At 40.1% G+C, this 14663-nt stretch overlaps 1 protein-coding gene across 1 annotated transcript; it reads right to left on the bottom strand.

The window, feature by feature from the left end:
• Positions 1 to 307: 307 nt before the first annotated feature.
• On the bottom strand, positions 308 to 9868 carry ZBTB43 (zinc finger and BTB domain containing 43). The gene is made up of 2 exons (XM_071454263.1): positions 9496 to 9868; positions 308 to 7236 (listed from the first exon to the last, which is right to left on the bottom strand). Exon 2 carries the CDS (start codon positions 7211 to 7213, stop codon positions 5819 to 5821), a length of 1395 nt encoding a protein of 464 aa, XP_071310364.1. The 5' UTR covers positions 7214 to 7236; positions 9496 to 9868; the 3' UTR covers positions 308 to 5818.
• Positions 9869 to 14663: the final 4795 nt, after the last annotated feature.

Genomic DNA, 14663 nt, shown 5'->3' with positions numbered 1-14663 from the left:
TGTACCAAGAGGCCTTTCGGACATGTGGTTGCTGCTACTATGAAGTGAGTGTTCTGGAATTTTCCTATCAGCATGTACATTCTCTATTGTAACTTCAGAGATCACCATTCTGTAAAAAACAGTTACAGCAAAACCTGTTTGACAAATTTGAACTAGCATGGAAGCCAATTACCTAAAGCAGCAAACAAATGGGTCTAATTCCACAAATTCATCAAACTTACTGTGTCATAAAAATTAGGTCTTAGTTTAATGTTTTCTTAGACTAGGCTGACATGTTATCATTATTTCAAGAAGACACATTACTAGATACACTTTTTAATATATTTAATAAAGTTATATATCAACAACTTTTGGAATTTGTATTTTGAGCACTTATTTTGGCAAAGTGAAATATTAAATACTAGTACTAGACATGCATTCCTTTCATTCAAGCTTAAGAAAACATTTACAAAGTTGACAGATAACATTTATTAAAACATGTTATAGAAAAAAAGGGGCATGGGACTCTTCTATAAGAAGAAAATATTGAACAGTAAAATTAAATTAAATCCATGCTGTACAATTAGGACAGCAATATTTATAGACAAAACTATCCAACCTCTGCAATACAGGCATAACATCTCACAAAATATCAAGATATGCAAATTTACTATTATAAATGACTTGTTTAGAATAAAAACTTATAGCTCATTAAGGAAGATTCACTTGACTTGCATAAACAGTTACATTTCTGAAAGAAATATGGAATCCCATGAATAAAAAAAAGGAGCAGCAATCGACAGACACAGGCTTCAAGCAAAAATCAGAACTTGCAATTTAATCACATTAAAAATATACCATCTTCTTTTCCAGCATCTTCCCCTAGGCCACTGACAGTTTACAGCTAATAGCTAAAGAAGCCAAGCTACCCAATGAAGCATTTAAAAGACAAAAAAACCCTAACTTTCCTTTGTTGCTTTGAGAAAGGTCCTAATTCTGTTATAGCAAAACACGGAATGTACTGCTGTGGGCTCTCATAATTCAGAGACAGTCATCTTGCCGGCACCCAGGCAAAAGTATTGAGATTACAAACCCTGATATGCCTCCATTCTTTCACGATCAATAATACTGGAACACTCAACACATCAGCCTTTGATCATCTGCCTTGCTTATGATACAGGAGAGTTTCTCAAGCTTAGATACACCTCAGATGAAAAAAGCTATGACCAAAAACTGTACTGACAAGATCTTCTAGGGTCTATCTCCTCATCCATAAAACTAACAAGGAAAGTTTAAAAAATGAAACAACAAAAAAGCACTCTGCAAACCAACACTGGTGTGTGAAATAGGAACTTTCTCTCTCAAAAGGGTTCAATATACACCTAAGCAGATTTTAACCCTGCTAACAGTTGAATTTTTCAGAATGGCAGTTACACAGATTCCATGGTAATTAACATCATAGTTACAAAATGGAATGAAAAGGAACTTAGCTGTAGTATCATTAAGTCTTCTTACCACTGCTAGGACAATGGCTTTGAAGCAGCAGGAAAGTCTGAAAGCCACCTGGGTATACAATATTTCTGGTTTTCAGAAGACACTCACTTTACTACAGCCAACAGCCACATCATCAAAGGTAATGAGGCATACGGAAAGATTAATGAAATTCATCATATACATATGCAGTCATATTATATATATACATATATATATATATATATATATGGATTGCTTCCCTCCTCCCCACAAATAAGAAATAATTTTCCATACCTTGAACAAGACCACTCCATTAGCAAAGATCAGAAGCTTGACAGAAGCTGCATCTGTATATCTTGGCTTGCTATGTTCAACTGCACTGGCCACCAGTGGCAGGGACTGCAGGGGTGACACATGGCTAGCGTTTGCAGGCGGCCCCGCACTAGTCAAAAGAAGTTCAGTGTGCACAAAAAATGGATGCAAGCCAAAATCTCAACCAGAGGTGCACATAATGATTCTGCTTAAATATACTTAAGGAAGAGTGGCAGCTGCTAGCAAGAAGTGCAGGGAGACACATGGAGAAGATACTCCTGGGTACAGGTAGAGAAACTGAAGAGCTGCTCTTGGGAAAACACCTGAAGAAGTCACTGAGAACATGTATAGACACACTCACAGAAGGACACACTCCCTGCCTGAGGAGATTCACCTCTAAGATGACTTTGGCCTACAGCTAAGCCCTGCCAGAGCAGGTACACCTCTGAAATAACTGAGTTCCACAGAAGAACCAAGCTGGAACAGACACATCTCTGAAGGGACTGTGGCCCAGTGTCACCATGAATAGTGACACTGACCAGGCCAAAGCACCAGAGGACCCCCACTAAGAAATGCAAAGCATCAGACAAGGAAGTGTGCGTATGACCCCAACCTCCTCTGTGACGTGTCACCTTACTAAAGGAAATGGCAGGAACTGAATACAACTCTTGGTGAAAGCAAGGGAAACTGAGAATACAAAGGCAGGGAGAAGAGGTGTTAGACCTAAGGACTTAAGCTGAGCCTGAGAAAGATGGTTTAAGTGATTCCCACCCCCCCCCACCCAGTACCTGAATTGGTGATTAGAAGTTGGACAAAGGGCAATAAACTGAGTTCAAGAAAAACACCACAAGACAACTGTTTCACCTGTGCCATGCAAAAGTAAGGATTTTAGACATGTATCTCAAGCTGTCCTTGAATCATCAATCCTCTCAACCCGATCTCAGGACACTCAGATCAATATTTTCCTGCAATCAACTGGTTTCATGTAAATCAACAGCAGAAAGCCAAGTGCTACAAAAATCAGTGGAGCAACATTTGCTGGACTTTCAAGACAATGCCATAATATGGGGTAAAACAGCAAGAGGCAAATACTAAAAAGTTACTATTCATGCTAAGTCATTAAAAAAGGACATGGTTCTATAATATGATCTACTGAACCTGTTATAAAATCTTTAAAGTGTCGCTCGCAGTACATTTAATTTTAAAGCTTTATTTCAAAGTAATCTAACTGCAAATAGAAGTAACATTAAACCTTGAAATATCCCATATAAAAGTCATTCCAAGCTGGTAAAAGAAACAGTTTTGCTGGCAGCTCTGTAGTATGGTCTGTGTTCAACATTTTTGTTTTTTTTGACCACAGTTTTCAGACTGGTGTTTCCGTCCAGCCTTTTTTATGGTTAAATGGGAAGAGGTACCCTTAACCTTTTTATGCAAAATTAAAGTGACAATTGGAAAGGGGCTGAGAACCAATGTAATATACAAGATCATTCTTGAAATGAGTATGAGAATAAACACGCTGGACATGTTCAAGGCCAGGCTGGATGGGGCTCTGAGCAACCTGGCCTAGTTGAAGGTGTCCATGCCTATGGCAGGAGGGTTGGAAGTAGGTGACCTTCAAAGTCTCCTTCCAACCCAAACCATTCTATGATTCTAATGCCTTCCTTCAAATGTGATGATGGTACTTGCAGAAATGACACCATGTATGTGGTAAGGCCTTGGAGAATGGAAAAACAGGGCCACCGAGTGCGAGAACCCTTTCCTCTACCCTCATGTAAACAGGCAAGCATTATAGTATTTTTAGTATTAAAAAGGACAGTGTTAGCAGTGTGTAAACAAACCATAGAGGGAATATAATCTCTAAGTTTAAAAAACATACTTATTAAGTATTATGGTTTGGTTTTTTAGTTGCTTTTGTTTTGGGGGGTTTTTTATTTGTTTTTTGGGGTTCTTTTTTGTGGTTTTCTTTTTTTTTTCCTTTTTTTTTTTTTTGGTTTTGTTTTGTTTAAATACAAAGTGCTATACATTAAGCAGGTTACAGTGTTAGTGAGCAAAATCCCTGTTTCAGTACCTTGATCACAAAGGTTAAACATGGCCACCATGGTATTTGTAGAGTTCAATTAAGTGCTAAGAACAGGAACTCTGTGGTGCTGATTAGTCATGCCCATTGCCAGCAATGGGTTCATTGTACTTGGGAACATCTGTTTCAACAAAATTCCATATGAAAAAATATTTGAATCATTAGAAGATTATTAATTAAGAGCCTCTTAAAAAAAAGTTTTTAAGTAGAATGCCAGTAAAGAAATTACAGTAATTACAGCTCACTGAGTGGAAAACCCTCAGCTTGCAGCAGACATTCACTTTCAGGATACAGTTCAGTTGTATCTTAAGACAATTTGTAACTGGGAGTTCAAAAAAGAATCTGAAGTGTAATAATCTTGGTGTGGTTTTGCTTCACCATACAGGGTCATCTGTTCAGTACATTATCCTGCACACAGCAGTGCCCAATACAGAAATTGGGGTCAGACAGGCTTAGGTCTTGAATGCTGGTTAACTTTTTCCCCATGTGGACAGCACTGTACTTGGTTATCACCTCTTCCTATTGTATTCTATGTATGTTCTTTCCTTGTCATATTTCAGCAAGCTACAAAGAAGCTTTTGCTTACTAAGAAGCAATTGCTTTTGCATTGGACTGCATTAAGCTTTCAACCCCAAAATCCTGTTGTCACCTTTACAACTGATGCCTTTACTCAATCTGCAGAGCTGGCAGCATCCCTTAGAACTATACACATTCCTCCATCTATCTCCATGAATGAAAGCCCCACACACAGATCCTTATCTTAACGTAGAACAAGTGTCACTCCCAGCAAAAATACCAGCTTCAGACATAAGCATGGTACCATGTTCTGCAGTACCATTAGAAGATCCAAATCACATACTTCCTACTTTTTTCCACAAGCAACTTTGAGGAAGCAAACAACTCTGCTTGTGATCATCAGTCACAGTAGTTCAGTACCAAGAATCAGTATTATATACTATTCAAATAGTAAAGAATTAAAAGTATAAATACCTATCAATGACTGTCATTTTCCTAAAGCAGGTTTCTAAAACTAGATAAAAGTTCTCACAGAAGTTTTTGTACCAATAACAAGTCAGTTCATGAATCCAGAGTTTGGTACTTGCTACTGTAGTAAGCCACAAAAATTTGAACAGAAATTTACACTTTAAATATTTGCTTATTTTGACTAAGTTCCAAATGTTACATTTTACTTTAGTTGGTGTCTTATTTTTTAATAAGACATACTTATTACACACACTTCTAGAAGCTCTCACAACATAGTAATTAAAATCTAATGAAGTCAAGTACAGCATTAGACCCTAGAAGAGCAAATAGAAAGTATACTTCAGTATATATTAAGTCTATATAGTGAAAACTGTAAGTGCATTACAGATGCTAAACAGAAATCAGCACAAAATTAGACATTTATTTTACTGAAGATAAATTTTAAAAAAAGAAGATGTATAACTGAAATCTAAACCACCTTTACCACTGCCTTTCATAAAGCAATACAACAAAGGCTACTGAATGATGCACACTACCTAATGATGCTTCAGCTTGAGGTGGAATTCTCTTTATTTTTTCTTCATTTAAATGTGAATCGTATAAGCCAGTTTGGTCATCTTAGTTTTCTTTTCCATTAAGGAGTACTACCTGAATTTCTCGTTCATCTAAGTATTTCCAGGATTTTTGTCAATTTAGAGCTGAGTTTTACTGTGAATTTAGAGGACTTGGAAATACAAGATGGCTTCTAAATACTGCTGTGATTACAATCAATCTCAGACCTTATTTTGCAGGCACATTTCAGATTAACCACATACACTTCCCACAATAAACACCTGAAGTAATATTGCAGGAAGCAAAATACATTTGATCTGTTTATACCAGCACACTTATTAAAACTTTTGTTTTGAGAACATACAATAGCAAGTACCAGACATTATTTGCATAATTAGTTTATTTTTCTTACTTTACTAAACAAACGTAAGCATTAATGTCTTAGTTCATCTCAGTAGTACTCTGCTCAGCTTTCGAAGCCTGATAGGACTTGGTACAAGAGGTCACATGCCGATGAAAACTGTCCCGCCACATAAATCTTTTCCCACAGATGTTACACTCATACGGTTTTATGCCTGTATGAATTTTCATATGGCCTACAAGATGGTGTTTCATTTTGAATTTCTTACCACAGACACCACATCCATAAGGTCGAAGACCAAGGTGCATACTCATATGCCGATCTCTCTGACTTTTGTGTGTAAAGCTTTTTCCACACTGACAAGGGTAGAGCTTATCGGCATGGGAGAATCCAGTGAGAGACGTTTCTTCTTTAATCCCAGCAGCCATATCAATGCTTTCACCATAGCCTGCTGCCATCATAAGATCCTGTCTGTGAGCACTTAAATTTCCATCTGCCCTTTCACTGGAAAATTCTTCCATAGATGAGCCATAGAAGTCAACTTGTTCATCATAATTACTTTCATCTGCCTGTTCATCAAATTCTGCTTCCATCTTTTTGTCACCTATGTGAAAATCTTCAACACCTGAAGACTGGATTGAGTGATCTGCCTGGATGGTATTCATGGATTCAGAAACTTGGTGTTCATCATAAGGGTTATCAACGCCTTCACAGTCTTGTTCAAACCTTTCTGGTTTCACATGGATCCACCGCTTGTGAGACATGATACTGGGTTTGCTATACATTGGTCTGCTATACTGGTACTCTGCACTATCACTAGTTCCCTCTTCCCCATCCTGACTGGTCATTCCAGTGCTAAGTCTATCATGTTCTGTTGAAGAATTACTGGGAAGGTACTCGTGTTCTGTCAGCTGACACGGCAGCTCATCTTTAGAGCTCTCTTCTTCGTTTTCGCCGTCTCTTAGTTCCTGCACTTTGTGGAATTCTGTCTGTCCTCCAGAGCCAAGTTCAAAGGTTTCAACAAGGCCATTGTAGCTACTACTGCTTGGGGACTGATGGTCACTGCCATGATTCATCTTCTGACACAGAACTGTTGGGTTTCCCTCAAGCACTTCCGTGCACTTATCCACTACGTGCCACATCTGAAGGAAACTTGCTGCTGTCAGATAACTAACAATTTCTGGCGCAGGCATTACCAGCCGGCCTGTATAGGTAGACAGAAGAATGTTTTCAAATACTCTGGGATTCATCACATCAGGCAGGACTATTCGTCTGCTGTTTTTCAGGAGAACCTGATCACAGAAATAAGGTGAACTAGCTGCAAGAACAGCTTTATGGGCTCTGAAGAGATGGCCCTGAACCACAATGGACACATCACATAATTGTCCTTGCTGGCGCTGTTGATTTAACTTCTGCAAAATGGTGCTAGAAAAATCTGGAAATTCCACTAGAAAGGAGCTTGACCCAGACTCCATTTCATTACAAATTTAGTGTTGTGCTGTAAGAAGAAAATATAAAATAAAAATAAGAAATAAAATTAGAAATTCTGCTTGGTCAAGTACTGACCTTTCCATTTTCTTCTACTTTTTTTTCTTTTTTCTTAACAGACTCACATGGAACTCAACCTTTCGCCACTGTTGTATTCTCTCAAGTCATCTCACTTCTCTCTTCTGAAAGCTGTACTAAGGCCATAAATTACTATGCCAGAATATTTTGTTGTGTTTCTTCTCTTCAAGAGGACTCACCAACTACAGCAGGAGCTACAAACAGCAAACTATCCAATTGGGATAGACTAAGCATTTCAAACATGAGTTTAGGCTAACGAAGCTGTTATTTCATGGAATTATACAGCAGAGTTCTAACTCCAGGATGTCCCACAGTTTGTACCAGCATATGAAAGATTTTATATTTCAAATGCCAACAAAATAATCTCATTTGTCCACCAACAAACACTGATTTTACTCATGAAATATTTCACTTAAGATTAATTTTTCAAAAGCAACTGTATCAACTCACAGGATGACACTGGAAGCACAGGCAGAACCTGACTAAGAGTAAGGTTTATGACCCTTCTCATGTATTTCCCTATTGTTTCACTAACTGAAAGGTGGAACAGCAACAGCTTGTACAGTTTTTAATTCCAAGCTTATTGAGATATTTGGGTTAGGGCTAGGATTATAATGTTCCTTTTAGAGAAATCATACAGAATTTAAAAGGTCAATCAAGAAATTGATACCTTTGCCACACAGAACTTTTCCTGCTTGTTCCTTGTGTATTTGTAACAACATAATAATTACATGACAGAATCCCAGCTAAGAGCTCCCAGATTTTCACATCTGTATTCTCACGTAATCCAGATGTCTTACAAAAAGATTAACAGCCCTTTTAGCAGTAATACAACTTTTTCAAATGCATACTTGAAATTTTAAATTGAATTTGAGATAAATTTGCATGTTATTGTAATTTGAAATGGCAGAAGTTTAAATGTCACTATGAAAAACCAACATTAACTGCTTGAGTAAGTTAAACTTGTGCAATTTTTCTATCTGATAATGTGTAAATTGAGTGCTATGGGATTCCTGAGCCATGGAGCAGCAAGTGGTTTCAGTGGTCAAGGTCCATGAAGTTGCCACCCACATAATTGCAGAAGACCACCTTTAAATTTACTGTCTTCAGCGCTCCTCAGGTTCTTTTCCTCAAAGCACCAACCCTCTTCAGAACTGAATCAGCTACCAGTACTTTTCCACTGAGCAACGGAATACTGCGCCTGCCAGTTCAATTGTTAATTTTTCTTACCACTTCGCTTAAAACAATTTGACATAATTATTCAAGTATTTCAAGTTATCTTATACCTTGTGTATTTTACATCCATTTTTTGAAACAATCAGATTTTCTTATACAGATGCAGTTCCTTACCCCCCTTCAGAATATTCTCAGATTTAAGATTCTATTTTTCAATATCTGCCTACAAAAAATAAGCCTTCAGAAGATGTTCAACTGAAGTTTAAAAACAGATGCCTGCAGAATTCATATACAACTGATAATCTAAACTGCCATCTTTCAGCAGGGAGTCAGCATGTCACCACAAAAACACTTCCAGATGATAGCAAACTTTTTTGTATTTTAAGTTGTCATGCAGACAAAATGTAAGCGAAATATTTTCCATTAGCAAAGCCATACAAGTCAAGCAAACCGGTTTTTGAAAGGAGTTTCACTCCCTCCTTCTACAATCTGTTTTGTTTTGCAGTTTTACTCCAAACTCGTACAGAACAAAGTCTTCCTACTTCAATTAACAATAATTTAAAAAACAATCTCCATGTTGGAGCATTGAGTAGAACATTCAAGTCACATTTAATTTGCTTTAGGATACCATTACTCCTAACAAGTGCTAGCAGGGAGCTCCTTGCCCTCTCCACGCGCAGGCCCGCACACCTTGGTCTCTCACCCTCCCAGCGCCCCCGCGATGCTGCCGCGGCCGCACCGGCGGGGCCCGGCCGGGAGCCGCTCCGGCCGCGGGACCAGACAGGCCACAGCGCCTCCCGCGGCCGCGCGGACCCGCCAACAGGCTCCGGCCGGAGCGGACCCCGTTCCCGGTCGCACCGGGGACACCGACCCGGCCCTACAGAGCGCGGGACCTGCGGCCGCGGGGCGTGGGAAGGCCTCGCGCGCCGCCCCGCTCCAGCGCGGACTCGCGGACCGGGGCCAGCGGCAGCACGGCAGCACGGCCGCCCGGGGTCCACGAGCGGCAGCGTCTCACCTGCGGGTCGCGGCGTCTCTCTCATAGCGGGACGCTGTCGGTGTGGCCCCGGCCCCGGCCCTGCCCGCGCCCTCTCCGGCCCGCACCGGAAGCAGCTGCCCCCCTTCCTGCAGGCACTTCCGCGTCCCGGTCACGTGACCCTCGCCAAGCTCTTCCGCTCCCCACCCGCAGGAGCTCTTACCCGGGGCGGTGGCGGTGCCCCCTGCTGGCTCCGTTTGGGAGTGGATGGATTTGACCGGAGCGCTCAGTAGGAACGGGTTCGCACCCAAAACCCCCTGGGCCGAGCTGTGCTGTCCCGTCCTGTCCTGTCTTGTCCCTTTGCGCCGCAGCTGCTCCCCAGGGCAATACTCTCAGCGCTGCTGTGAGCACTGCTAGAAGGGGACCACAGACAGTACAAATGAAGCCCGCCGTCCTCGCCGGGCGCTGGCGCGGCCCGCGTGTTCCGCACAGATCTCTGGTGTGCTGGGGCACGGGATTTGTCCCACCGCCAAGCCGTTCCAACGGGCACGGAGCCAACACACCCGTGTCGGAACCCTTGCACCGCTCGGGCTCGGTCCCGCCCCGCTGCGGCCCGCAGAGGGCGCCGCTCCCCACAGAGGGCCGGCCCTGCCTGCCGGACCCGAAATCCGCCCCTTTCTGCGGGAAAATGTCCCAAATAAACTGATAAAAAATTAGTATTAATTATGCTTCATCTTTAATATTTTTTAAAGAAAACGGAGGACAATATATCAGTTTTTAAATGCATCACACAGACTTCAGCTGGATCGGCCTTCCCGGTCGGTTGAAAGCCGTCGATGCAGCCCGAGCTGGCTCTGTGCGCGCCGGCTCCGCGCACACCCGGGCAGCGGCAGCAGCCTCGGCAAAGCTCTCAGAACCGGAGCACAAGGTTCTGTGGGGCAGAGCCGTCCCAGCTCTCAGCTCGTGCCCCTGAAAATCTCACTTGAGTGAAAGCCATAGAGGTTTCCTGTGGCTGAACTGGAGCAAGAGAACGTGCTAAACCCCTGGGGTAGGAGGGAGAGCAAGCTGTTTCATGGAAGCTGAAGGAGTTCTCCTAGACAGAAGTATCCCCACTTTAGCAAGTACTATATCTGAACAGAATTTGGTGTCTGCCTGTATTTTCAACTCTGGTAGTGCGCATTCACATACTAAGTACATGTCTTTGCTGCATTAATAGGACTGGAAGTCTAATAAAAACTGTAATACAGAAATGAGAAAAGAGAAGGATGATGTTTAACATAACACAATTATGTAGTTGTCTCTTACAGGCATTATGAGAGTACATGACCAAATAAACCACTACATAAGAATGATAAGCAGTAGGGCAAGGAAGTTTTGAGAGATGAAATAGCACACAGCTAACCAAAGCATTAAACATGAGTGTGGCATGAAAAACACTTTGGATTTCCTTCATGTGATCAGTTCTGCAGTCTTCATGTGATAACACTGGCTGCAGGAGCAGGGCTGCAGGGTCAAGTCTAGTTTGTTAAATCAAAATTTATGTTTTACAAAGGAAGCAAATGAAAACAGCATTAACTAACTAATGTTTGTATGCTTTACTTTTTCCTGAGGTTATGGAAGTTTGGGTCAAATTCATGAATGATCATTCAGCTAAGCTTAGAGACTCTATTTTTTCTCCCTTGAATGCTTTTCTTATTACAGCATGTTTTTTAACTCCTTTGTATTCCCTGCTGTGATTAATTTAAATAATTTATTTTTAAGGCAGTGGGTTTCATAGCTTTTCTGTTATAGCAAGAAATACAGTGTTCTAATAAGTGAACTGAAAGGGAATTTTTTTCTTGAGATTTGATAGGCTGACACAGGTGTCTCTCCAAAGCATATTTGTTTGGATTTTGAGATGGAGATAGTCTTCATCACCTTGTCTTTGTTAACAAAAGGTCTCTATAATTCTTGCATGATAAGATTCTACAATTTTATGAGGATAACAGCTCTTTAGCTTCACACTGAGGGTGAAAAAACTGTCTTTAGGTCTGTCCTATAAAGTTCATGTATTCTGAAAGTTTGTATTCTTGGTACATCCAGTAAGATGACACTGATTATAATTTGCCGTATGAGTCAGACTTTAACTACCAAACTACTCAGAAGGGCAAACCAGTACTTGTGGATTCTGTGTAGTTATACAGGAAAGTTTCCTTCTCCAGAAGACTTGAGGCTCGATGCCACAGACCCTGCTCAGATAAACCTTTTGCTAATTTTCAGTGCTGGAGAACTTGTCTCAGAGACAAATAGGAAGGGTATTTTTTCTTTAATCAGCTTCTTCAGAGTTTTAAAATTTCTTTTCTAAGTGAGAAGAAAAAACTGATACATCTGTAAAAATGTAGGGTGGGTCATTTGTATGTTGTTAGTTTTGGTTTTACATTTGTATAAAATTTTATATTTCAACAGACAGACACTGTCTCTAAATGCATTGTAGCACTACTGCTCAGAAATACAACAATCTATTGATCTCCCCATTATATTATTGAAGAATTAAAAAACCAGTGAGCATTAATGGAAGCCGCGGAAATAATGATGTGTGTATCAAATATTTATTGTTTGCTCATAAAAAAGGGAATGCCACAATGATAAGACAGATACACTTTAAAATGTAACAAAAAGAATTGTAAAATTTTATAGCACTCATCAAGAACAGAAAAGTATTCAGTTCCAAACACCTTTAAATTTTAAACAGAGACACATTGCAAAGTCCCTTGAGCAAAGCTTAAATAATACATTATAAAAATATAAATTTCATTCTGCTTCTCCCCAAAAAGGGACAGCTGTGTGCTGAGAAGACCATCCTGTGTTGAAAATAGACCCCAACATTGATGCGTGCAGAAAACAAACCAACGAAACAAACCTCCATTTATGATCCAGCTATAGACTTGTTTTTATTGTACTTATAAAATATACATAGCCTTTTATTGAATTGCCTGCTGTCAAAATCTGCAAGAATTTTATTGCTTTTTACTGTCCTGGAGAGGAATAAAGCAGCAGCCTCTGTGTAATTTCATAAGAAGCAAGGACACTAAATCTAATTTTGCTGGATATTGGCTCGATCATAAAAAAACAAGCAATGACCAAAATTTAGAATTTTGGAATACAGAGTATCTGTATGTTTCTCCTTATTTGTATTTTTAAAAAATCTATTATATTTATATCTGAACACAGACTGCATTACAGTGCACTGTGTGCACTATTGTAAGCTTTGCATTTATATATCTCTCATGATAGGTGCATGAGTCTGTTCCAGTATTAAATCAGAGTCTGCGCACTTTAAAGCAGTATCTCCTTTCTTCCACTTTGAAATGGGGTGGAGTAGACTCTGAAATACAAAGGGAATAGGGTGGACTTGGCTATTGAATAAAGTGCTTTCCTTGCCTTTTATCGCCTTTCCTCTGAACTTACTGAGGGATCAAAGCGTGACATGCCCAGACTGTCTCCAGAGAAGCCACTGTCCTTGAACCTGAAAATTGGGATGTAATTTTTAAGTAAAATGTGTAGCTTAGGAGCTTCTCAACAAGATTCACAGTATGCTTCTGTTGGCTGTGTTTCCAGTCTTGGGATTCACTGTGTCTTTCCCAAATTTCCCAGATATCTGAGAGAATATTAGATCAATATATGCCTAGTTTTTTTGTCACATCCTTTCAGGGGTGAAATGAAACTCTTGAAAAATTATTTGACCTCCTATTTGCCAAATACTGATGTTGAGCAACAGGGTCAGTTTAACAATTCAAGAAAAAAGTAGGAAGAAAACGTAGTTTCTATAATAAGTTTAGTAGTTTTACATGCGGCAAGGGCATGCAGGATCTGATACTACCAAGCACGGTCCATCTGTTCTTATTCTGGAGAGTCCCAAAGCACTTAACAGTTAAAAGTTCTGATGCAGCTTTGACCCAACTCCTTGAAACTTTGATCACTGGGAACCGAAGATGTTCAGAATCAAACTGTTAAATTAATAACATTCCAGAACAGACAGTCAAGAAGAAATAATAATCTTACTGAAAGTTTTGAATGCAAGGGGATATGAAAGGAGAAAAATTACAGAAGTAGCAGTATTGCACACAGATGGCTGAGAAAAAAAAAATCATCTTCTCATCACAGGACATATGAGTAAGGGACTGTTTCTGTTGCTACCAGAAGACTACAGCATCTCAGTCACAATAAGGTATGGAACAGCCTGGAAGCAGGATTTTCTTTTACCAGAACATGAAAAGCCCCTCAGTCATAATAAGACCTGCCTGTGAGTCATAAACTTGTTCCTATCTTGAGTGTTGAAAATCTTTACTGATCTTTTAATCCAAATTTTGTTTGTAAAGGCCATTGAACTTTAAATTAATTATGTTTTCATGTAAAAATAGTTAATTTCATCCCAGGGAGAAACCTGCAGAAAGCTCCCAGGGGAAACAGTCTGGCTTCATTTGAGTAAACAGAATAAACACTCCTTAGGATGAATTTGAGTATCATCACAAAATTCTGTAAAAAGAAGTTAGTGCCTGTATGGGAAAATTCATTGAGAAAAATCTATAAAGCAGAAAAACATTTTAGCTCAGCTTTAATAGAGCAGCTAGGGGGAAGATGCGTCTCTGAAGTCGAGGTGGGTGCTTGGCCAGTACAAGGTTGCCCTGCCCATCACTGGTGATGGACAGAGCCGGTTTAAGGCAGGTAGCAGAGCCAGCACTGAGCAGTCCCGTGGGACAGGCACGTTGAAGTGCTGGGCATGTGGGCTGTTCTATCCCACCCTGCTCGAGGCACTGCATGGAAAGTGCAGATGTAGCTGGAAACACTTCAAAATTTAGTACTAAATTGTGGTGGTTGTTATAGAGGTTTTCTGAGAGGTAAAAAGAAAAATTTGTGTCATGTGCCTCAAAAAAAGTGCCTTATTCTCAGATATTTCTTTTCACAATGAGTTTGCATTCCATCTGAATTTCTTTTGGTCCTGTTTTGTTTTTTTTAACTGCACAGGCACTTATGAGGAGATATCTTTCTGGAAGCGTCTTGGACAAAAAAGGGTAAAAAATTATTTGGCATCATAGGCTACATCCTGGTATTTTTAAGAAGCAGCTTGATGCCAATGACTGCAAGTAGACACCTATTTTGGAATAAACTGAAACCAGACTCCTGCAGGAATCATTTGTTATCAGAAGCTGGCTCTTTAAAGCTCTTAGATA

This window comes from Agelaius tricolor, unplaced genomic scaffold (assembly GCF_023055355.1).
Source record: "Agelaius tricolor isolate 1412-34295 unplaced genomic scaffold, bAgeTri1.0.p SCAF_38, whole genome shotgun sequence".
NCBI lineage: Eukaryota > Metazoa > Chordata > Aves > Passeriformes > Icteridae > Agelaius > Agelaius tricolor.
Note: the sequence above shows the minus strand (reverse complement) of the source record. Positions and strands in the feature narration are given on the sequence as shown.

What these genes read in the sequence shown, in the direction of transcription:
- ZBTB43 (XM_071454263.1), bottom strand. Translation starts at nt 7,213, where the DNA reads ATGGAGTCTGGGTCAAGCTCCTTTCTAGTGGAATTTCCAGATTTTTCT.